Consider the following 25686-nt stretch of genomic DNA (forward strand, 5'->3'; position numbering starts at 1 on the left):
GTGCAAAACACTAGTTCACATTAGACGGTAACCTCCTCATGGGCAGGAATTGTGTCTTCTACCACTACTGAATTCTCCCAAACACTCAGTACAGTGCTCTGGACAAAGTTACTGAGGGAGCTCTAGAGCTGCCTTCACAGCAACCTTACTCACAACATTTCAGACGCTTGAGTCCCTTTTCTCCATGCGCATATCAGGATAGAGAGTCCAGGTAGGGTGGGTAGAACCAGGCCATCAGGGAAGCAAAGGGGTCAAGGGAGCACTAAGCAGGGCCCTTGTGGGCTTGGGAGGCCCTATGGACACGAGGACCATTTAGCAACAGCAGTGCCATAGCAATAAAGCTGCTGTATAACTCTTCCTCCACACCACTACCGGGCAACAGCGCAGGTTACCTGAGGGTGGACAATGACCACCAGAGAGAGGAAAGCAAGAGGGCTTCAGAGGCACAGGCTTGGGCCCATGTCTACTTCACTCTCCCCAAGCTATGCTTTACTAGAAGTTCTTGAGGTGCCCCCCCCCGCCCCAGCTGGATCTGCCTAGATTCCTGGTGGGAACGATGGGGCGAGATTTCAGGGCTGAACTTGAAACCCACTCTCCTCACACAACTGGAGGTCAGGGTCCAGGTCTGATCCCCACCTGTGGAACAGGCCCTTCCTCTTTCAACCATTCAGAGCAGACACCCCCCTGGAAAACTAGGCCAGGGACTGGGAACATTGTAGTAGACCCACAATGGTCCTCCAGGCAATGGGACTTTGAGCCATGCAACAACGTGGGCAGTTGTGCTGAACTGGGTGCACACACCCACACACAATCACAAATCACATGCCAGAGTCCACACTCCTGAGTGACCAGGAGCTCAAAGACAACAGCAACCTATCAGCCCACTCCGGGGGAGCACTGAGCTCCCCTGAAGAAAGGGTTTCAGGGACACAGAGAATTGAAAGCCGGCTACTGACTTGTCCAGCCTAGGTCAGACACAGCCCACCACAAGGCACGACAGTCAGCCCACAAAGTAAACCAAATCACAAAATCCGGCGGGTCCTTAAGGAGATTGAACAGGCTGGTGACCCCGCCTCACGATTTCATGCCTCAAGTGGTTCCCAACCTCCTGCTGGAAGAAACCAGCCACCTCCAAACACATCCTTAATTTTTAGGTTTATTGAAGAGCTGGGATGAGCCTGGATTACACAAAAAGATCCGTATCTGGAAGCTAACATGCTACTGGGAATTGAAACCCCCGCGTTTCAACCGAGAGCTGCCTCTAGCGCCGCTCTGAAGAGGGGGAACTCACTCATCTCCCACGCCGTGAGCTGTATCCTGCGCTGTCCAGAGGCTCCACCACGAATCTTCTCAGTCTCCTTAAGAAACGGCCGGGTGGATCAGCTTCTTCACTACTCTCTTCCGAGCTGGAGCTCCTGGATCCCACTTCGACAGAGGCGAAGGGCCTCCCAGGAAGTCTGCTCGGACACACTGCCCTGGTGTCCCGACAGCCGGGTCGCCTAGGGAGTGGGAGGCTGGTGTTGAAGGATGCAGCCGCCAGGCACTCAGCAGCTGTCTGATCGCAGGAGCAGAGCAGCTTCTCGCACAAATTCCAGCCGATACCTATGAGAAGCAAGCAGAGTGGACCAGGTCACAGATGAGTCTGCCCACTGTCTCACGAGTCGCAGGTGACAGGCACTCTGGGTCATAGTTCAGACCTCTCTTTTTAATGGAATTTGTTAAGCATTTACTTTGTGTCAGGCACTGTACTAAGCACTGGGGTAAAAACAAGCTAATCACCTTGGAAACCGAAGTGCCTAAAGGGATCCTATCTTCTATTGTTAGAGAAGCAGAACGGTTTAATGGACAGAACAAGCCTGGGAATCAGAAGGTCATGAGTTCTAATCCCAGTTCCGCCACTTGTCTGCTGTATGACCTTGGGCAAGTTGCTTCACTTCTCTGTGCCTCCGTTATCTCCTCTGTGAAATGGGGATGGAGACTGAGAGCCTCACTTGGGAAAGGGACTGTGTCCATCCCAATTTGTTTGTATCCAACCCCAGCGCTTAGTAGAGTGCCTGAGTAGAGTAAGCGCTTAACAAATACCATAATTATTAATTATTAGTGATTATTAATCCACTGGAACAGGAAAGGCTCACAGCACCTCACAAAGTGCATAGCAAATAACGTGGTCCCTCTTAATCCCTTCAAATGACCAGCCCAATCCATTGGCTTTGGCTGCATTTTAGTTGTCACTATGTAAAGATCCTAAATCCTTGCTATTGCCTTTGAGAATAACCTATCAATTGCAACTTGGGCTTCTCGGGAGAGAGGTGGGCACTCTGCAAACATCACCAAAGCAACTTGTGCTCTCAGCAAAGCCCCAGAGGGTGAGTTTCATCCCCAGATGGAACTTGCTCCCCTCCCAAAAACTCACATTCTGGTTTGTGGTCCAGACACACCACCTCCATTCGGGAGCTCCGCTCCAGCTCACAGCCCATGGTCTTCACCTGCTCCAGGCAACAGTGGTGGGAAAAACAGCATCTAGAAGAAAAGGAAATAGTAACACATCAGATAGACCAGTTGGCCCTGTTCCTCCTAGTTCTATCTTGGTTGGGATTTTTTTAAAAAACATTGCCTTAACCTTTGGCTGGAGGAGCCTGGGTTTATCACAGGGGAAGGTTGAGGAGGAAAAAAGGATGTGAGAAATGCCCTATTGGATCTGACCAGTGACCCATCTATCCCAGGACTCTGTCCCCAACCAGGACACCACTGGATTCTTGGAGGTGACCTTTTGAGAAGGACTAACAGCCCTGAATTATACATACCCATGGACCTGAAATACTCCATCATGAATCTCTAGCCTTCCCAAACCCATATCTTCCTCTCTCTAATGATCCATAATACCCAGGATAAGAGGAAAAGCAATTTAAACCTTCCTGGTAGCAGTAATCAAATTTGATCCAGTCATCACCTGAGGATATTCTCTGTAGGCTCACAGACCTACCCTCCGCAGGGATCACGTCTCCTCTTCCTCTCTACAACAGCCCAAGGCACCCAGTGGGGTCTCAACGCACCCCTGGGGTATTCTGTATAAATTCTGGGTGACATTCTGAAGGATGTGACAGAGTTGAGAAGGTATCGGGAAGGGCAGACAACATGATCAGTGGAATGGACTAGTAGTAATACTGAGTGCTTTCTGGGTGATGATGATGATGGTATTAAGCGCTTACTATGTGCCAAGCAATGTTCTAAGCGCCACGAGGTCATCAGGTTGTCCCACATGGGGCTCACAATCTTAATCCCCATTTTCCAGATGAGGGAACTGAGGCCCAGAGAAGTGAAGTGACTTGCCCAAAGTCACACGGCACACCAGGGGCAGAGCCGGGATTAGAACCCACGATCTCTGACTCCCCAGCTTGGGCTCTTTCCATTCATTGGTTCATTCATTCAATCGTATTTATTGAGCGCTTACTGTGTGCAGAGCACTGTACCAAGCGCTTGGGAGGTGCAGAGGACCATAGTAAGCACTCTACAGGTGTGAAGACAGGCTGAAAGGATTAAGACTCTCCCACCTGAAAAGACCGAGACCGAACAGGAACAGTGTCTAGGACACACAGTAGGTGCTCACTAACTCCTATGAACCCCATTGACTGATGCCTGCTTACAAAACTGTCAAAAGGGCAGGTGTAATGGGCTGCCTGGCATTGTTTGCCAAAGACAAGCAGTGTTGCCTCAAGGATAGAGCATGGGTCTGGGACTCAAGCGCTTAGTACAGTGCTCTGCACATAGTAAGCGCTCAATAAATACAATCGATGACGATTGATGATGACCTGGGTTCTAATCTTAGGTCTGCCACTTCGCTGTGTGACCTTGAGCAAATCACTTAACTTCTCTGTGCCTCATTTAAGTCATCTGTAAAATGGGTATTTAGAATGTGAGCCCCAGGTGGGACATGGACTCTCTCCAACCTGATTAGCTTGTACCTACCCCAGCACTTAGTACAATGCCTGGCCCATAGTAAGCACTTAAATACCACTAAAAAATGACGTCCCTCCAAGATATGGGGTACCCATGGAAGCGTAAAACCATGGTACTTGTGAGGAAGAATGAGACATCCCAAGTTTTGCACAACACGTGTAAAGTCTCTACTCCGTGTACCAAGAGACTGGAGCTTGGTAGGGTGATATTTTCTGAGCGCTTACTGCTAAATGTGCTTGGGAGAGTACAATACAACGAAGTTAGTGGACATATTCTCTGCCCCTGGTAACCCAAAAGCTGGAATAAAACAGAATCCCAGTAGGCCCCCTGACCCCAACTACCTGTCTAGGGTGTCAGCAGAGGCTCCTCTTTCTTCTGGTCCACAGAAGCAACCAACCGATTCAAATTCTTCTGGGCACCTTTGGGTTAAGCAAAAGAGCATCTCTCCAAGGTGGGACAGCTCCCGCTTCACCTGCCCGTCCCAGTCCAGCTGCCGAAAGGTGAGTCTGGCACATGCTGAAAGGAAGGAGTCACCGGGAGCGGGGTGACAGAGGTCAGCCTGAGAGCAGAGCACCACCAGTAGGCTGCCAGTGGTGACTCTCACCTCCAAAACCACATATGGATCCCTCCCCTTCGACACCAGCCCTGGGTTCATAATCATTAATAATTGTGGTATTCGTTGAGCACTTAAGCACTGTACTAAGTGCTGGGGGAGATTCTAGATAATCAGGTCCTACATGGGGCTCACAGTCTAAATAGGAGGGAAAACAGATTTTGAAAACTTACTATGCACATGAGGAAACTGAGGCAGAGAGAAGGGAAGTGACTTGACCAAGGGCCCACAGCAGGTACATTACAGAGCTGGGATTGGAATCCGGGTCCTCTGAATCCCAAGCCCGTGATCTTTCCACTAGGCCATGATGCTTCCCAAGTCCATCTAGTCCATCCCCCTGCTTTTGAAGTCCTCCAGAGGAGGAGCCAAATCTATGTATTCTGTTTCCTCACCGAGATAGTGGGAGGGTCAAGACTGAACCCCATGTGAGATGCTGGTCCAGTGGGACCCTTGGAAACTCTAACCTCGCTCCCCAATCAATCGTATTTATTGAGCGCTTACTGTGTGCAGAGCACTGTACTAAGCGCTTGGGAAGTACAAGTTGGCAACATATAGAGACAGTCCCTACCCAACAGTGGGCTCACAGTCTAAAAGAGCCCTGCTGGACATGGTGAAGCGCCCCCAAACATGATCAAGGCCCCATTCAACAGCCCCCTTCTTCCCCCCACACCCCTTCTGTGGGGAGGCGCTGACAATCATTACATCCTCTGACACAAACTAAAAGTCACTTTGCCTTTTCCCAGTGAGCAAGTGGAAGTGTCATTAACTCACGTTTTTCTGTAGGTCTTCCAGTTTCTTTCTTAGTTGGGGATGTGGCTGGGGACGAGACTAGTGTTGCAGCTGGGGTTGTGGCTGGGGACGGCTCTGAGGGGGCCAGGATCACTCCTGATACCTGAAACCTCGTCCCTGCAGAACGTAGAACGTGTTCAAAAACCGGCCGGTTATAGATGTTGTTGGCATCTCAGCCCCGCCCCATCCACAGCCCAATCCCCTCTCTGCCAAGATCTCTGTGAATCTCATCCAAGGCCAAGAAAACACAGCACCCTGCAAGAGAGTCGGTTAAATCTTTCTCCCTCAGCTGACCTATCAGGGAGCCATCCTAAGCCCAATCTAGGTCGAGTGCAGGCAGGTGTGGGCAACCCCACCCCCATTTCTGGGGATTCAGGGCCTGGGAGAACCCAGTATGGCCACTGGTGAGCTCTAAGCTCTTTGATAATAATAATAATAATAATAATAATGGTATTTATTAAGCTCTTACTATGTGTAAAGCACTGTTCTAAGCGCTGAGTACTGTTCTAAGCAATCCGTGATGGCCCCCTAATCTGCTCAACAACATTCCTAGAAGCCTCGGGGCAGCCACATTTGTGGCCTACTTTGATCGACCCAGCTCTCCCAGTCCAGTTTGCCGAAGATCAGAACTGGCAGTAAATCCAAGTCTGGCAAGCAAGGCAGCCTGGGCCCTGGATTCTCATCCCTCATAGTTAGGGGCCCACTGGGTCGCTTGACAACATGCATCTGCTGAAGAGTAGGTCAAGGAGGAACTGTCCTCAGGGAAGCAGCCAAAAACATACTCTGAAAAATGCCCCTATGAGACTGTACAGTGTGACTGAAATGGACGTCTTGGGCAGTAGATCTTTGTGTGGCCTTTCAATTTGTTTCATACCCTGAAAGTGGCTCTTTGACCAAAAGCCAAAATGTCATTAAATTGCAAGCTCCTTGAGGTTGGGGATTCTGTCTTTTATGCCCGTTGTACATCCTCCAAGCACTCAGTACAGTACTTGGTGCTCAATAGGCTCCCAGTGAATACGTGTGTTTGATTCACTGAATGTCAATCCGAGGACTAGTGGAAAGAGCACAGGACTGGGAGTTTGGAGCCCTGGGTTCTAGTCCCAGCTCTATCACTTGTCTGCTATGTGACCTTAGGGAAGTCAATTCACCTCTCTGGGCCTCGGTTTCCTCATTTGTAAAACAGGGATGAAAGCCTAGCTTTCCCTCCGTTTTAAGCACTGAGCCAGGGATGAAACTGGATCCAGTCCAGATTTCTTGTGTTGATCCCAGAGTTTAGCACAGTGCTTGGCACATAGCAAGCATTTAATAAATACCGACATCAATTGAAATGCATGATTTTTGAGGGGAGGCAAATTCCAAGCTAAGAATCTCCTCTCCTCCCCCTGTACCTTAGAAAGCTCCAGATTCAGCGATCTAGTCCCTGAGCTGATCAGGTCCCCCTCACCCCCACCCACAAGTTGTGCCCTGGCCCCCAGTACCATTCTGGTGGCCTTTCACCACCCACGAGTCGTGCCCCTGGCCTCCAGTACCATTCTGGTGGCCTTTCAGTACCACCAGCTCCCTCACCTGGATCTGGAGAGCCCTCGGGGTGTAAGCCCTCAGGGGAAGACGCCGCCAGCCCAGTTGGACGGAATCCTGGGAGAGTCGGGCTGTCCTCCGGTCCTGAAAATGCCCAGATAAATCCTTCCTGCCTGCAGTCCTTCCCCTTCCCAGGCTCCATCCAGCTTGCCTACACCCTCTCCCCTTGGCTCCTTCCTCCACCCCCAAACCATCCAGCTCAGGTCAAAACCCACTTCCCTCCAGCTCAATCCTACACCCTTCAGCTCCCTGGCTCAGTCAGTCACCCCCCTCACCTGCCCGGATTCTGCTTCAACCTGCCAGCTTCGCAGCCCCAAGCACCACGGGTCACTTACCAGGAGGTGCGGGGGCCGTTCTACCGGCCCTGGCTCCGGGGCTAACCGTCAGAGCTAGACGGGCAGAGAGCAGAGACATCGTGAGCGCAAATGCCACCACCTTCCCAGCCGGTTGCCCCCTTTCCTCCCCCCCAGTCTCACCTGCTGGCTGGGAAGTCCACAAGCTGGGTGCCGGAAGTTCTGCTGAAGTCCCTGTGGTTCAGAAACGAGAAACAAAATAAACATGACCGTGCGGTCTAGTGGAGAGGGAAGGGGAGTCCAGGGAGCCGGGCTGAGAAGCAGTGTGGCCTAGTGGATAGAGGATAGGCCTGAAAGTCAGAAGGACCTGGATTCTAATCCCAGCTCTGCTACATGTCTGCTGTGTGACCTTGAACAAGTCACTTTACTTCCTTGTGCCTACTGCCTCATCAGTTAAATGGGAATTAAGACTGTGAGCTCAATGTGGGACAGGGACTATGCGCAACCTAATTACCTTGTACTCATTAAATCGTATTTATTGAGAGCCTACTCTGTGCAGAACACTGTACTAAGTGCTTGGAAAGTACAATTCAGCAACAAAAAGACAATCCCTGCCCACAATGGGCTCACAGTCACTACCCCATCCTGTATAAACCCCAGCACTGAGTGCAATGCCTGGCATATAGTAAGCGCTTAACAAATACCACAATTATTATTATTAGCCCCAGTTCTGCCATTAGGCCAATGTGTGACCTCGGCTTCTGATTCCTCCTCTGCCCCACGCCTCCATTTCTTCCCACTCTCGTCTCCTCCACGCAGCCTTCTCACCCACCCTCTCCGCCACCGTTCACTAGTGAGATCAAAATTGAATCCAATAAAGTAAGTAGGACATCATCCCTGCCCTGGAGGAGGTCAGTCTAGTGGCTCACTGTTGGTACAAAAGGCAATGGACCAGAAACTCTCAGGAAGATATTTCCCAGCCCTCGGTGGCTTGTGATTTCACTGTCACCCAGACCCCCCCACAACTCTGGTCGTGATTTACCTGTGCCCAGGCACAAAGCGGGATCCAGACCATTCAGGGAAGAGTTCATGTTGGAGCCAGCAAAGCATTCAATTGCAGCTTTGTCACAGAGACATAAAAGCTGCTGGCAAGAATCACTGGACTCTAGGGGAAGAAAAATCAAGAGATTTTGGAATATCCGTTTCCACCAGCTGTTCTCTCCTCCCTGAATGGGAGGAGACAAGAAGATGTGTTCCCTTTGGAAACTGCAAACTTGAAACTCTGACAGGGGCTGGGGATGCTATGACTGGGACTACTACTACTCTTTCCCAGTGCTTGATGCAGTGTTTTGTACACAGTATGCGCTCAATTGCTTAATAGATACTATAACTTCTGCTACTTTCACCTTTGCTCTTCTGGCCACAGAACTCTACTGAGAAGCAGTGTGGCTCAGTGGAAAAAGCCCGGGCTTTGGAGTCAGAGGTCATGGGTTCAAATTCCGGCTCTGCCAACTGTCAGCTCTGTGACTTTGGGCAGTCAATCAATCAATCATATTTATTGAGTGCTTACTATGTGCAGAGCACTGTACTAAGCGCTTGGGAAGTACAAATTGGCAACATATAGAGACAGTCCCTACCCAACATTGGGCTCACAGTCTAAAAGACTGGGCAAGTCACTTAACTTCTCTGGGCCTGAGTTACCTCATCTGTAAAAAATGGGGATTAAAACTATGAGCCCCACATGGGACAACCTGATCACCTTGTAACCTCCCCAGTGCTTAGAACAGTGCTTTGCACATAGTAAGCACTTAACAAAAACCATTATTATTATTACTACTGATTTTTTTGTTTTTATTTTATCCCTGTCATTTAGGTTGTTTTGGGGTTCCCCTATCCTATCTTTCCTTCCCTTTCTGTCAGCAGTCCCTCTTTATTCTTGGATTATGAGCCCCTTGAGGCCAGGGACTATATCATATTCTCACCAGTGAATTACTTCTCATTTACCATAAATAAATAATTACTACCACTATTCTAAGTGGTAGGCACTCAGTACAGCCCCCTGCACATAGCCAGCTCCCAGGACGGTGATCTGCATGTAATAGATGCCAGAACAGTGCTCTGCATGCAGCAGGCCCCTACTTCAGTGCTTATTCATTCATTCAGTCGTATTTATTGAGCGCTTACTGTGTGCTCTGCACACTGTACTAAGCGCTCGAGTACTACCGACTGGTTGAACCCCCAGAACCAGGGCTGCGGGCAGCCTGACTCAACCTTACCACACGTGATGTTCTGGGAGACACAGCCCACGTCTAGGGAGAGCTGGGCTGGGTCTTGGACACACTCCAGCTCCGAGGCTTCTTCGTAACATCTGCGGTGTTGGAAGCAACAGCTTTGTGGGGAGAAGGGAAAGAACAGGAATGATGAAGCCCCTCTGGAATCTCACCTCCGCCAGAAAGCCACCCTGGATTAATGGTCAGGACTCCAGGCCACGAAACTGCAACAGGCATCCTGAGTCCTTGTGTACAACAGTGCTCAGCACATAGTAAGTGCTTAAATACCATATTTATTATGATTGTTCAGTCTTTAGCACTCAGGCATCAATCAATCAATTCATCATTTACTGTGTGCAGAGCACTGTACTAAGCTCTTGAGAGAGGACAATACAATAGCGTGGGTAATAATAATAATAATAATAATGGTATTTATGAAGCACTATGTGCAAAGCACTGTTCTAAGCACAGGGGAGGTTACAATAATAATAATAATGATGGCATTTATTAAGCGATTACTAGGTGCAAAGCACTGTTCTAAGCACAGGGGAGGTTACAAGATGATCAAGTGCTTAGTAGAGTGCTCTGCACACAGTAAGCACTCAATAAATACGATTGATGATCAGGTTGTTCCACAGGGGGCTCACAGTCTTAATCCCCATTTTACAGATGAGGTAACTGAGGCACAGGGAAGTGAAGTGACTTGTCCAAAGTCACACAGCTGACAATTGGCGGAGCCAGGATTTGAACCCATGACCTCTGACTCCAAAGCCCATGCTCTTTTCACTGAGCCATGCTGCTTCCCTACAGGGTAGATACATTCCCTGCCCACACAAGCTTACAGTCTAGAGGAGGAGATGGCCAATAATGCATTCAGTCATTTCCACAACAGCATGCATTTTCACAATGCTATTTGCCTGGAATATGATTTATGATTAGGGGAACACAGTGTCGTAACCCAGCCATGCATCAACCATGAGTGTGGAGCAGTTTCCCTTAGAATGCCGTCTCAAAATAAGGTTAGTCGTCAGGCCTTTTCACGTTTGCAAAGGAAACCAACTGCAAGTTTTTAAAATTCATCGTTTAGGCCTTGCAAATTGGCTCTCCATAAGATGTGACCGACTATTACTGATAAGTGTCAGTGAAGTTATAGTTCACCACAGGCTTTCCATCTCCCACAACCATCTTGAATTTCACCCAGTGTAACAGAACCCATAATACTGTTTCCAGTGTTTCCAAATCATCTTCCCACTACCTCCTATTTATTGAACTCTCCCAGGTAATTAGGACAGCGCCATTCATGCTGGGGGCACCCAGGATACCACTCTGTACACACTAGGCATCCACTACAGTGTCCCTGCACACAGTAGGTACCTTTCACAGTGTTCTGTATATAGTAAACACCCATGACAGTGCTCCACACAAACTAGGCCGTCAAGAAATAAATATCGTTGACTGAATGATTCTGAGAACACGCAAGTCTACAGATAACAAGTACTTTTCCCAAACAGGTTCCTGCAGCCTTGGGCAGCCCATCCGCAGAGCTCACCGGTCAGTCCCGTCCACGGGCAATCCTTCCATCTCGAAGCGGCAGGAGCAGCCGTAGTCCTCCAAATCCTTGGGACAAAGGCTCGTGACGCACTTCAGCTTGCTGACGAAGTGCAGCAAGGCAGGGAAGTTGGTGAAGATGGCCTGCAGCCAGGTGAAGTGAGATCCCAGGCAGTCTGCAGGGATGAGAGACCCCTGGAGCCTCAGGAAAAGGGTCTCCCATGGGCACTCAGCTTCTCTGTCTCTTCCCAGCATAGGGGACCCTAACCTAGCTCTGCACCACTGCCCACAGATGATCCTGGAAAAACTGAATTGGACCTGGAGACCTGGGACCCTGTCACTGTTTTAAGAACGGGAAACTGAATCACAGAGAAGTTGACTTAGTACAGTGCTTTGCACACCAGAGGCACTCAATAAATATAACTGAATGAATGAACTTGTCCAAAGTCACACAACTGACAGGTGGTGGAGCTAGGATTAGAACCCAGATTTCCTGGCTCCTAATCCTGTGATTTATCTACTGGACCACGTTGCTTTTTTAAGAAGGAGTGCCATGCTGAGGCAATCCCACTCAGACTGGCGACTGAGATGACTTGGGGATCACACAATAATAATAAAAATACCACAGTTATTCTTAGGCACGTCAAATAACTCTCTTCAAAGTTGCTGTCCCGCCGTTCGAGAAAGATAACTCTCAGCTTTCCTTCGTTATCACTCCCTGGTTTCATCCTTTCTGCTATGACAAGTTTTGGGAAAATATTTTAGGTTGGGAAATATTTCTCCCCAAATTCCCCCAGGCAATTTCAAGGTCTACTCACCAAAAAATAAAGTCACACTCTCCACATTTTTAAAAACCCCACTGAAGAGCGTGGTGTGGTCTAGTAAATCAATAAAATGAAAGAAATGGTTAATAATATGTATTTTATGTATCTGTACATTGTACTCTCCTAACCCCTTAGTACAGTGCTCTGCACAAAGTAAGCACTCAACTAATATGATCAATTGAAACAAGAAAACCTTCTGTGGGAAAAAAATTATTTATTAAGTACTTACTAGGTGCCCAGGACTATGTTAAGGACTGGGATTGATTCAAGATAGTGAGGGAGGTAGCAAGAGCAGAGATTTTATTTCCATTTGGAAAATGAGAAAACTGAAACTCTGGTTAAGTAACCTGCTCAAAATCACCGAGGAGGCCAGTGGCAGAGCTGGGATTAGAGCCTAGGGCTCCTGATTCCCAGTCTTTTGCCATAAGAGAAGCAGCGTGGCTCAGTGGAAAGAGTATAGGCTTCGGAGTCAGAGGTCATGGGTTCTAATTCCAGCTCCGCCGCTTGTCAGCTGTGTGACTTTGGGCAAGTCACTTAACTTCTCTGTGTCTCAGTTACCTCATCTGTTAATTGGGGATTAAGACTGTGAGCCACACGTGGGACAACCTGATCACCTTGTATCCCCCCAGCACATAGAACAGTGCTTCACACATAGTAAACACTTAACAAATGCCATCGTTATTATTATTATTATTACCTTTTAAGCACTTAATAGTAACCCCAACCTCAGTACTTACGTACATTATTTTCATGTCTGCCTCCGTCTTTAAACTTCAAGCTCTTTTTGGGCAGGGAAAACGTTTACCAATTCTGTTGCATTGTACTCTCCCAAACACTTAGTATAAGGCTCTGCCCATGGTAAGCACTCAATAGATACCACTGATTGACTGATTCTGCTTCTTAACTGTAAATAATTTTAGTGTCTGTCTTCCCTGCTAGAGGACAAGCATTGTGCTTAGTAACTCAGTTGCATTCTCCCAAGTACTGCGTACACTGCTCAGCACACAACAGGGGTCCAATAAATATTATTTTTCGATTTAATTAATAAAGAAGTCTTTTAAAAGTCCTTACTGATATTTCTTGCAGGCCCAAGTGGTAGCTCAGATGGAAGATCAGGAGTATCTGGCTCTTGTCCACCTATTTTACCAAACAGATTTAAAGAATTAATCATTTATAAAATGGCAGTGGCAAAGATTCCTCTTACCTGGCTGATGTTGGTGGGGAGGAATAAAATCCTACACAGATTTGTTTAGAAGAAAGGAGTCACAACAGCAGTAGCAATGACAGCAACAACCACACAGGACAGCCTAATTTAAAAAAAAAAACACCTTTTTACTAGGGGCCTATTTCTCTCTTTATGACAGGTCAAATAACCATGACCTCAACTGTGTAATACCAATTTTGTCAGGCTGGTCAGCGGGGAGGACTTGCAAACTCATTGTGAGCAGGGAATGTATCTACCAACTCTGTTGCATTGTGGTCTCCAAAATGCTTTGTGTGTTCTGCGCACAAGTGTGCTCAGTAAATACCATTGATGGATTGATTGAGAAGCAGATGATATTTTTAATATGGATGGCTGAGAAAATTCACTAGGTACAGGGACGGGAGGGCGGCAAGATTGGGTTAGTGGAGACAGCAAGGTGGAGAGAGGGAGGGAGTGAATGGGAACAGGCGGATGGAGGGAAGGAAAGGTGAATCAGTCAGTGGTGTCTATTGCGTGCTTACTGTGTGCAGAGCATTGTACTAAGCACTTGGGAGAGTATAATGTAACAAGGAACCCATTCCCTCCTCGCAACGAGCTTACAGTCTAGAGGTGAGTGGGGGGGGGGAAGAGTTGGAAAAAAAAAAACCACCACCAAGACTAGCACCCTCTCACCATCACTCCAGAAGAATAGTTGCCTTCAACAATGTCTGATTGTTTACAGAGGGCACGACTCAGATTGGCCGAGAACTTCAAAATAGCAGACTGGGGACCTGAGGAGTTCCCCTTATAGGTCTACTGCCTGTGGGACAGATGATCAGACAGGCCTTTCCCCCAGAAAGAGGGAGTCGATCGGCAGGGGGATCTCAGAACAGGAAGCCAGAGTGCTAAGCCCTGCTCAGCTACCAATCTGCAGCTCTTTCCGCGACATTTCAGAGAGGAACAGGCTCACATGCTAAGCTCAACGGTCTGCATACCACCCTCTGGCCTGTCTCCTGGCCGAGGCCTGCAGAGGGCAAATCCTTATTTCTGGATCACAGGTTCCCCTCTTGGGTAATGGAGGTTAATTAAGCCAATCTCCTGCCAGGGGGTGCCGAGACAATTCGCGGGTGATTGTGAATTATTTCCTTAGAGCCCATAATGTGCTCTCTCCATTTGTGTCAATTTATTTCATCTCACCTCCAATTGTATTATCTATGGCTCATTTTCAGTGTTCTTGGAGACAAAAATCCCAGAAAGGAAAAGATATACTCTCCCAAGGTGTACTCGTGTAAAGGTGTACTGTATTGCCCTGCATACAGTAAGAGCTCAATAAATGACCAATAGATTGAAAAATTGACACAGTACTCACGTCCAAAGGGAACAGAATGTGCAGTCCCTGTTTCTGCCCTGTTTTCCTAGAAGGCGGGAATGACTGCTCTCTTCCAGACCCTAATTTAGGGACACTTCATGCTGTCCTACTAGCTGTGTCTGGTGTCAGGCTGAGACGCATGACTGTTTCTTTGGAATCTGGGTTCCGGGGGTCTGGGCAGATACATGCCGGGAAAGAACTTTCTGTAATCTTCCCGTTGTGTTCGAGCCAAAACCTGTCATGAAATCACACATTCTAGTGGAAGTGAGTGCAACCCTGACCTCACAGAAGTGTTTGCATCTGCTTTGGCATATTGATAATCATCATCATCATTATTATTATTGTGGTAGCACTGGGGTAGATACAGAGTACTCAGGTAGAACACAGTCCCTGTCCCACATGGGGCTCACAGTCTGAGGGAGGGGGAGAGTGTATATTTCAGGATAATTATCCTAAGCAAATTTAATTAGAATTGAAGTCTACTAACAAGAATTCATGCTGGCCACTTGAGAAAATTGTGAATTGTTGTTTGCGATGTCTAATCGCTTCTTTCAATACATTTGTATGACAGGGATTTCAATCCTCATTCCTAGAATCCTAGCAGGGAATCTAATCAATAATTGTTTTTGAGATAAATTTGTTACTGTATTCCAACTGAGTTTCTGCAGATTAGCTCACTCCCAGTTTCACCTGTGACTGAAAATCACTGCCAATATTTACTCATCTCATCCCAGCAAGACAGAGTAAGACAAAGAAAACAGGAAGGTGGTTAAAGAGAATGAATCTTCTCAGAGGGGAGTTCAAGAGCTGGGCTGTCATCTTGCCTCTGATGAAATCATGAGTTGGATGGCACCAGATAGACACAGTCGGGAATTGTAAATTCCTTGAGGCCTGGGATTGTGTGTACCAACTCTGTTGTACTCTCCCAAGCACTTTGTATGGTGCTCTGCACATAGCGCTCTGTAAATAACTTTGATTGATTGATTCCCCATATATTTTTAATGGTATTTGTTAAGCAGTCACTATGTGCCAGGCAGTATTCCAAGCACTCGGGTACACACAAGGTAATCAGTTTGGATACAGTCCCTGTCCCTCATGGGGCCCACAGTCTTAATGCCCATTTTACAGATGAAGTAACTGAGGCACAGAGAAGTTAAGTGTTTTGCCCAAAGTCACTCAACTGATAAGTGTTGGAACCAGGATTAGAACCCAAGGCCTTCAGACTTTCAGGCCCATGCTACATCCAGTTGGCCACTCTGCTTCTCTATATTTTCTGTCATCTTTTACCCCAACTCATTTGGCCAGAAGAGATCAGTCATCCAATTTCAAAATTGCTTTGTGGCAGATTAGACTGTTTAGAAATAATAAAAAAAATGCTCTTACTTACCAGCACGCAGCATTACCATCAAAATACCTATCAGGACAGGTACAATCATCGTTTCAGGTCCACAGTGTGGATATTAGTCTCCCAGAAGACCCTCTGGCCTGGCAAATTAAGGAGAGCATGACAGAATACATTCACAGTGGTGAAGCCCCAAACAGAGGCTTGAGAGGACATTACTGGGGCATTTTCAGTTAGCTAGAGCAAGACAATAACATCCAAAATTCCACCCAGACGCTGAAGGGAAGAGGACTTATTCCATTAATGGATGGAAAATATCTCAGAGGGATATTGACTCAGGGCCGGGACGGCATTCTCGCTAGGTCAACCTAAATTTCATGAAGGAAAGAGAGCCAGGGTCCACTATGTCATACCCTCTCAGGAAACGAAGGGGATAACAGGGCCAAACCTATCTGATAGAGGCCTTGTACTGCCAAGACACAGGCCTCTTCTGCCTTGGAACCAATGGTATTTCATCTGAATAAAGGCTTCTAAATCTGTGTGAAACGCTGGTGGCAATTTCTCCCCATTTCCTGGGCAAACAGCATTTGTTTATAAAAGTATTCAGCTAAAGAGACACAGACACACACATCATGCTAACTTGTGAATGTGCAGAGTTAATGTTGGAGGTTTGACAGGGCTGATAACTCCAGGTCAGTTTTCACACAGTCAATGCACCTAGTGGCATTCTCGGTCCGAGAATCTCCAACGTACTGCCTCAAATTTGGGCTCTCTGACCATCCCCTCCCCTGTCCCTGCTACCCCCGCAATACCTCCCACCCCTTCTCCCCATCCAACGGGAACAAAAGACAAAGATGCGCTTACCTTGAAGGTCTTATTTTACGGCAGATGGATGGAAGGTAAATGCTTTTCCAAAAGGTCAGCTTTGTGATTTATAGGCCCCCGGGCAAGAGACCCTTAGCCATGTGATCGCTGACCTATCAAGACCCTTTCAGAGTTCATGAATGGATTCTTTCAGAAGATTCCTCCGGGCACTATGCTACAGGAGATCATGATAATATAGCACCGAACACATACAGGACCTATACCAAGAGGCCCCCTCAGTACCACTCCCTCCTCCCTGATCCACCACCTCCAATTAGAAGACAATTGTTTCACTGTTCCCCACCGTCCCCCTAAAGTCTTGGGTTCGTCTGGCTACTGACCTCAGTTTTCAGAGGAAGTGCTCAGCGATGAAAGAGGAATGAGACTGATGTGGCCTGGCAGCCTCTCCAGTTGGAAAACTGTTGATTTCTCTAATCTCAGGATGGGTTTAATACAGTTTAATAGGTGCTTTGGGGCCCCAGTGTTATGAAGCTCAAAAGCCTCATGCAGAGCATTACCAAGACCTACTTCTGGGGGCCAAAGACTCTTTGCTTTTCAATAATCTCATTGAGTCTCTATCCAGGCTGAGGCTCCCAGTTCAGATTAGACCCAGGGTTCCAGTGACCAATGATAATTAATCCATCCATCGATGGTATTTATTGAGAATTTAGTGTGCCCTGTAGCTGACTGGGTTATCGTGGAGGCTCTCCATTGCGAGTCCTGGGTGACCAAAAGCCTCTGAGGGAGTCCAGAGAAGCAATAATATGTGGACCTCCTACTTCTCAAGTGGACCACTTTTTTTTTTTCCACAGGCTCCAACCCAGGGTTTTCTAGGTACTCAGGATGTAGGTTTAGAGAAAAATCAGGACGACACAGGAGTCTACAACTCAACTCATCTGTAAAATGGGGATTAAGACTGTGAGCCCCACATGGGACAACCTGATCACCTGGTATCCCCCCAGCGCTTTGCACATAGAAAGTCCTTAGCAAATACCATCATCATTATTATTATTAATGGTATTCAGTTCTTTTCCACCATTTTTTTTTTAGTAAAGGGCGGGTTGAGGGAGTGAGGGACACTAAACTCCCAGGATTGAGGTTGGGAGACTTAAGATCCTGGGAGTCAGGAGATCCAAATTCTAGTACCCACACGGCCGCTGACCCGTTGGTTGACTTTGAGCAAGTCACCCCAAACTGTAAGCTTGTTATGGGCAGGAATGTGTCTCTTTTCTTGTGACATTGTACTCTCCCAAGCGCTTAGTACAGTGCTTTACATAAAGAGCTCAGTAAATACAACTGACTGGGGTCTGAGAGTCAGAAGGACCTGAGTTCTAATCCCTGCTCCTTCATATGCCTGCTGTGTGACCTTGGGCAAGCCACTTAACTTCTCTGGGCCTCAGTTACCTCATTTGGAAAATGGGGAGTAAGAGTTTGAGCCCCATGTGGGGCAGGGACTGTGTCCAACCGGATTAATTTGGACTACCCGTGTGGCTCAGTGGAAAGAGCCTAAACTCTGGATTCAGGGGTCATGGGTTTGAATCCCAACTCCGCCAATTGTCAGCTGTGTGATTTTGGGCAAGTCACTTCACTTCTCTGTGCCACAGTTCCCTCATCTGTAAAATGGGGATGAAGACTGTGAGCCCCCCGTGGGATAACCTGATCACCTTGTAACTTCCCCAGCGCTTAGAACAGTGCTTTACACATAGTAAGCACTTAATGAATGCCATCATTATTATTATTATTACCCCAGCACTTATAACAGTTTTTGGCACATAGTAAGTTCTTAACAATTGCCATTATTATTTACTATCATTATTCTCCAGTGGATTCTGGGATTGGGGTCGACTACAGAGAAACTCTCTTGATTGTAACCTCAAGATGCGGGGAGAGGGGAGGAAGGCGGCAGTTGAGTTTTTTCATTTCGAATTTCTGAACAGATTGGTGATAAACTGACTTAGAAATATTGCTTTCCACGCTTCACGCACTTGGCCCTGAAGAACTGGAAACACATGCTTTAGGAATTATTTCATTCAATGCTCCTTGCTACATCACTTACATCAGCCCCTGAAACCAAACAAACCCTGAAACTGAACAAAGTGGATTACAAAACCCCGGGCGACAACAAACTCATACTATCTCTGTCCTGGAGGCTGGGGAAAATAGGGCGGGCAAATCTCAGAGATTCAGATTCTTCCCTCCATTCAGTCTGTCCTCAAGGCTTTATACTGATTTGCAGATACTTGCGAGACATTTTTGCTTCAAAGCTGCAAGAATAAGAGAAAAGACACACTCAGAAGGGGCATCAATAAAGATGGCACATTCAGTGATTCTGGTGGTTTTTGCTATTGTTGGAACAAACAGACTGCACTGAGAGGGTCAGTAGTAATAAGAAACACATTTCACTGGCTTTGGCAGAAACCCTTCTGTTCACATTCTGCCTTTGAATGGAACCTCTCAGACAGAGTGGCAGGGGAGGGATTGGCACCTTAGTCTCACCCCAAAGCCATTTTCAGAAATGTGGTGCTAACACATGGTGGGTCGAGGAAGATTCCTTTAGTCTCGGCAAATATGGCCCCAGTGTGCTGAGCATTCAGTAAATACTCACTGCTGACAATAGCCAATCATTCAATAGTTATCATTGAACAGGTTCACTAACCACTTGAGAGTGAGCGAGTCAGACCCTGCCCTCAAGGAGCTTACAATCTAACAGATGATGGTGGTTCTGACACCCAGAGTTCCTCACCAACGTATCAGTCTATTCACCAACCAATCAGTTGTAATTATTGAGCGCTTACTGTGCACACAGCACTATACTGAGCTCTTGGGAGAGTCCAACAGAGTTGGTAGACATATTCCCTGCCCTGCCTTTCACAGTTCCATGGAGTTTCCTTGTCCATGAGACTTTTCTCGGGGAGGTGACTTTGGTCAATGAGGCTGGATAGGGAAGGGAGAGGGAGGAGAAGAGCAAAATGTTGACCACTCATTCCAGGGAGCAGTAATCAGACTGAAGCTTGACATTACACATCGAAAGACAATACTTCGTGCTGAACACAGCTGACCACTCTCAGACCTCAGATGTGATTCCATGAAGACTCTGAGGGAAGCCCTCATTTCCTCCTCTCCCACTCCCTTCTATATCACCCTTGCATTTGGATTTGCACCTTTTATTCACCCCTTCCCTTCCCTCAGCCCCACAGCACTTAACAATAATAATCATTATTGTATTTGTTAAGTGCTTACTATGTGCCAAGCACTGGGGTAAATACATGTTAATCAGGTTGGACACAGTCTCTGTCAGTCATTCATTCATTTAATCATATTTACTGAGTTCTTACCATGTGCACGGCACTGTACTAAGCACTTGGGAAGTACAAGTCGGCAACATATAGAGACGGTCCCAACCCAACAATGGGCTCACAGTCTACAAGGGGCTCACAATCATAATCTCCATTTTAAAGATGAAGTAACTGAGGCACAGAGAAGTTAAGTGACTTGCCCAAGGTCACACAGCAGATAAGGAATAGAGCCAGGATTAAAACTCAGATCCTCTGGCTCCCAAGTCCATGCTCTTTCCAGTAGGCCATGATGTATTCCCTTTGGACATTACCAGGAAGTACTTACTGTGGGAGTCAGACGTTCTTTTCACGCTCTGGCAGATGAAGGTTGCATTTTTCAAGAACCAGGAGTAGCGCTCCACACAGAACCTAAACATTTCCTCGAAGTGGGGAGAGAAACAGAGCTTCATTCAGCCGAGAGTTTACAGGCAAACATTTTTCTATAGTTACATATACCCATATATGGATATAGATGTGTTTCATTGTCCTTTGTGTTCAAAGACACCACTGACAGTGAAATTAGCCTGTTTGAGTGAGTGAATGAGAGAGAGAGAGAAAAAGAGTGTGTGTGTGTGTGTGTGTGTGTGTGTGTGTGTGTGTGTGTGTGTATGAAAAGGCCAATAACACAACCACAGACCCACCATTTTGGCTACACAAAAAGGCCATTCCTTGTCATGTTGTCAGGGGACTAGAATGGGGCTTAAAGTTGAAGCAGCGAGAGCAGGGGGCTTGGGAGTCAGAGGACATGGGTTCTAATTCTGGCTCCACCATTCGTCTGCTGTGTGACCCTGGGCAAGTCACAACTTCTCTGGGCCTCAGTTACCTCGCCTGTTAAATGAGGATTAGGACTGTGAGCCCCACGTGGGACGGGGACTGCGCCCAACCTGATTACTTTGTATCTACCCCAGTGCTTAGAACAGTGTGTGGTGTATAATGAGTGCTTAACTAATACCCTAATTACCATTCGTTACTATTACAGTTACCTCACAGCATCTTTTGTTGAATATCTCACTGGGCCCACGCAGAGACACTTTTGGAAGAACCGACACAGCTCCATTACACACGGGTTTATCTTGGGAGCACTGCCAGTGAGAGGGGTTGAGGTCACGGCTCTTTCTTTCACGATCAGCTGCGGGCATCCTGGAAGACACCCACAGTTCTGGCCTGGCACATGGCCAGACTTGTGAAACACATCTATATCCACACACACAGTGTCCTGTTCTTAATTTGTAACCACCTTCCTCCCCTATGCTGTGGAACGTTCCTACTGGGAGTAAGTTGCTCGATACACTATTGGATTCTCTTGGGTGTGGCTGGTGGGAAAATCCTGAAGCAAGAGAGGTGAAGGGGCATAGCACATTGCCAAGGGTCTAGTGGATAGATCCTGGGACTGGGAGTCAGAAGGACTTGGGTTCTAATCCTGGCTCCGCCACTAGTCTGCTGTGTGACCTTGGGCAAATCACTTCGCTGGGCTTCGGTTACCTCGCCTGTAAAATGGGGATTAATAGTGTGAGCCCCACATGGGACATGGACTGTGTCCAACATGATTACCTTGTGTCTACCCCAGCACTTGGTACAGTGCCTGGAATATAGTAAGGGCTTAACAAATACCATTTAAAAAAGTGCATGCAATAATCTTAAGAACAAAAATCATTTATAGCCACTGTGACAACAGCATTGTGCCAAAGTAACATGGACCGGCAAGTGGTTGCCAGGGTAGACACCTCAGTAACCTCTGTAGTCTTTGTCCTTGCCCACATTAGCCAGTCATTTCCAGAATTTCTCCTGGACCTGTCCATTTTACATGATGTCCTACATGCTTCCTCATTCAGAAACTGTGGTCACTAGTGGCCCAGATCTTTCAGGGTGGCTCTGTGGAAAGAGCACTGGCTGGGAGTTAGGAGGCTTAGATTCTAAGCTCAGCTCTACAACTTGCCTGCTGTGCTACCTTAGGCAAGTCACAATTTCTCTCTGCCTCAGTTTCCTCACCTGTACTAGTGAGAATAAAATAACTTGCTCTCTCTCCCTCAGACTGTGAGCCCCACGAAGGGCGTGGATCGAGTGTGATCTGATTGTATTTTATCTGGCCCCAGTGCTTGACACATGCCCCAGTGCTTGACACATGGTAACTGACTGAATACCTTGTTACTATTAATAGTATTATTATTATTATATTATTCAATAATAATAATAATGATGGCATTTATTAAGCACTTACTATGTGCAAAGCACTGTTCTAAGCACTGGGGAGGTTACAAGGTGATCAGGTTGTCCCACAGGGGGCTCACAGTCTTAATCCCCATTTTACAGATGAGGGAACTGAGACACAGAGAAGTGATGTGACTTGCCCAAAGTCACACAGCTGACAGTTGGCGGAGCCGGGAGTTGAACCCATGACCTCTGACTCCGAAGCCCGGGCTCTTATCCACTGAGCCACGCTGCTCCTCTAAGAACCTGGACTTGGCCTAAATGGCAAAAAAAGAGGAAACCCCTCTCAGTGTATTGTGAAAAATGATTTTTAAATAAGGTAGCAATATGCAGAGTGAAGCTATTGCTCACCTCACTCACTAAAACCTGCTAGATGCTGAGCTAAGTGGGGGTGTTACATGCTCACTAGGTGGCAAGTGAAAGCTTAGTGAGGAGAGAGATTCTGCATCCCTGTTTTGTCCTTTTCTTCTTCACCTCAACCATGGCATAATAATAATAATAATAACAAGAGTAACAATAATAATAGTGTGTTAAGTGGTATGTGTCGAGCATTATTCTAAGACTAGAGGAGAGTGTGAGCAGATTACACTTAGTCCTCAGAAACAGCATGACCTATTGGAAAGAGCACAAAGTTGGGAGTCAGAGAACCTGGGTTCTAATTCTGGACCTCTCAATTGTTTGCTTGGGTGACCTTAGGCGGGTCATGGACTGTGTCTAACCTAATTAACTTTTACCTACCCCAGTGCTTAGAACAGTGCTGGATACATAGTAAGTGCTTAACAAATACCATTGGAGAAAAAAAATAGGGTCCCTCTGAAAGGGAGGGAGAACAGGAGGTATTCTATTCAGATTTTACAGATGAGGCGACAGACACAGAGAAGCTAAATGACTTGTCCAAGGTCACAGTGCATGCAAATAGCAGAGCCAGGCACAGAACCCAGGTCCTCTAATTCCTAGGCCCATGTTCTTTCCTCTAGGTCAGGATGCTTTAAATTTGTTTCATATCCGCAAAAAACTCCTGGAAATATTATTCCTTTTGGCATTGCAATTACATTTTTGTGTCTTAACGTCTCATTTTCTTTCCATCTTGAGTGATCCTATGTTACATGAGAGGTCAGACTGTCCAAGTGGTATTTGGATTAATCAACTCTGATGACAAATGTCCGGATTGCCTAATGCTGACGGGAAGCTGACACCGTCGCTATCCACTTATAGCGGGAAAACCGGGCTCAGCCAGCCTGAAAGAGAACCTGCTGGTAATTCTCTCCCATCTAAAGGGACTCACCACAGAAGTAAAATCAGAACCCCACTCCTCCACTGAGCAGTAGGAACAAGAAGTAGGAGATGACTCAGACTGACAGCTGGGATGATGGCCGATGGATTTTGTGGACAGGGAATGTGTCTACCATCTCTGACATACAGTTCTCTCCCAAGTGCTTAGTACAGTGCTCTGCGCACAGTAAGTGCCCAATAAATATAATTGATTGATTGATGGGAATGACTGGGGCCCAGGGCACCCTGTTTATCCACATGTCCCCCCAAAGTCTTTCAGAAAGCATCCCAGAGGTTGGGAATGGGAAGATGGGAAAATAATAATAATTAGATATTTATTAAGCGCTTACTATATGCCGGGCATTGTTCTAAGTTCTGGGGTGGATAGAAGCAAATCGGGTTGAATACAGTACCTGTCCCATGTGGGGCTCACAGTCTCAATCCCCATTTTATAAATAAGGTAACAAGCGCAGAGAAGTGAAATGACTTGCCCAAGGACACACTGCAGACAAGAAGCTGAGCTGGTAGCAGAACTCATGACCTTCTGACTCCCTGGACCGTGTGCTCTATTCACCCCACTTCTTCTCAATGGTAGGGTAACTGAAGTAGCATTTCCTGAACACCCAGTTGGTGCAGTGTACTGTACTAGATGACTGGGAAGTACAGAATAAAAGGAGGCAGTGTGACTAAGCAGAAAGAACATGGGCCTGGAAATCTGGGATGAGAATATATTATCAATCAATTGTATTAACTGATGCTTACTGTGTGCAAAGCATTGTACTAAGTGCTTGGGAAATTAAAATACAAGAGTTGGTAGACATGTTCTTTGCCCAGAATGAACTTGTGGTCTAGAGGGGGAAATAGACATTAATATAGATACATCAATTATAGATAAGGACATGAGTGCTGTTGGGTTGAGGGAGGGGTGAATAAAGGGGGCAAATCAATAATCTCTGATCCATTCTCCTCTAGTGGACATAGTAGAGGCAGATACAACCCTCCCCACCAAGCAAAAAGGTGGAAACTTACTTGAAGCCAGGTGCAGTTTGGGTAAAGGCGGCGGTGAGAACTCTGAGGAAGACAGAGGCGATGGAGGAAAACCTTCTGTAGGAAATAAAAAATGCACATAAATGAAAATCTCTGGCTAATCGATGAATCTACTAAAGGAGAGTCCCACAAAAGGAAGGCACTTTACAAACCTTCTCACACCTCCTTTCCTTAACCAATATCAATTGCATTTATTAAGTGTTTATTGTGCACCAGGCATTGTACTAAGTGCTTGGGAGAGTAGAGAGTTGGTTGACATGTTCCCTTGCCCATAAGGAGCTTATAGTCTAGAAAAGGCACTTTACAGTTTGTCCATGATTACTAGATGACTAATCATGTGTCCTTCCAACCAGTGTAACCTAATGAAAAGAGCATGGGACTTGACATCGGGACACCTGGGTTATAACTCTAGATCTACCACTTGCTGGTTGTGTGACCCTGGACAATTCATTTAACCACTCAAAGTTTCAGTTTCCATATCTGTAAAATGGACATGAGAAATCCATTCTCCTTCCTTCTGAAGGACTTCGATCCCCGTGTGGGACAGGGACTGTGTCCGATCTGATGATCTTGCAACTATCCCAGTTCTCGGCATCTTATAAGCACTCAAAGAACATAATCGTTATTATGATTATAGACCCATAACAAGAAACAACATTGAGACAGGAAAGAAACCACTCAAACAGTGCTGAGGATCTCAGCGTCCACAGAGAACACCCTTACCAGACTGGGGACGAGGGGCAGGGGCTTTGGTGGGTCTGTCAGTGGTGGTTTGGACTCTCAGAGCAAAAGTTCCTGGAATGGAAACAAATGAGAAAGCAAATCAGTCAATCTAATCTACCAGCCAGTCAGTCAGACAGTCAACTGTATTTATTGAGCACTTACTGTGTGTAGAGCACTGTACTAAGCACTTGGGAGAGTGCAAAATAACAGAACAGTCACATTCCCTTCCCACGCCAATCTTACAGTCCAGAGGGGGTACAGGCAGTGAGTCTGTTGCTGATCTCACCCTTTAAATCATCATCATCAATCGTATTTATTGAGCGTTTACTGTGTGCACAGCACTATACTAAGCGCTTGGGAAGTACAAATTGGCAACATATAGAGACAGTCCCTACCCAACAGTGGGCTCACGGGGTGAGATTTTGTAAAATGCTTGCTATGTGCCAAGCATTGCATAAAGCACCGTTCCCA

The 25686-nt window shown here is 46.8% G+C and overlaps 1 protein-coding gene across 1 annotated transcript in view; it reads right to left on the minus strand.

Moving 5' to 3' along the window:
- Positions 1 to 1160: 1160 nt before the first annotated feature.
- The window catches only part of LOC119940293 (otoconin-90-like), a 30915-nt gene continuing 6389 nt past the window's right edge, over positions 1161 to 25686 (minus strand). Inside the window, exons 10-25 of the mRNA XM_038760473.1 lie at positions 25216 to 25287; positions 24475 to 24546; positions 20949 to 21105; positions 20252 to 20334; positions 12944 to 13009; positions 11867 to 11926; positions 11050 to 11224; positions 9507 to 9619; positions 8273 to 8395; positions 7414 to 7464; positions 7273 to 7326; positions 6926 to 7021; positions 5342 to 5476; positions 4299 to 4473; positions 2414 to 2520; positions 1161 to 1602 (exon numbers count right to left, since the gene is read on the minus strand). Of these exons, the coding sequence (XP_038616401.1) occupies positions 1292 to 1602; positions 2414 to 2520; positions 4299 to 4473; positions 5342 to 5476; positions 6926 to 7021; positions 7273 to 7326; positions 7414 to 7464; positions 8273 to 8395; positions 9507 to 9619; positions 11050 to 11224; positions 11867 to 11926; positions 12944 to 13009; positions 20252 to 20334; positions 20949 to 21105; positions 24475 to 24546; positions 25216 to 25287 (1850 nt within the window). The 3' untranslated portion in view covers positions 1161 to 1291. The remainder of the gene's footprint in view (positions 1603 to 2413; positions 2521 to 4298; positions 4474 to 5341; positions 5477 to 6925; positions 7022 to 7272; positions 7327 to 7413; positions 7465 to 8272; positions 8396 to 9506; positions 9620 to 11049; positions 11225 to 11866; positions 11927 to 12943; positions 13010 to 20251; positions 20335 to 20948; positions 21106 to 24474; positions 24547 to 25215; positions 25288 to 25686) is intronic.

This window comes from Tachyglossus aculeatus, chromosome 18 (assembly GCF_015852505.1).
Source record: "Tachyglossus aculeatus isolate mTacAcu1 chromosome 18, mTacAcu1.pri, whole genome shotgun sequence".
Lineage (NCBI taxonomy): Eukaryota > Metazoa > Chordata > Mammalia > Monotremata > Tachyglossidae > Tachyglossus > Tachyglossus aculeatus.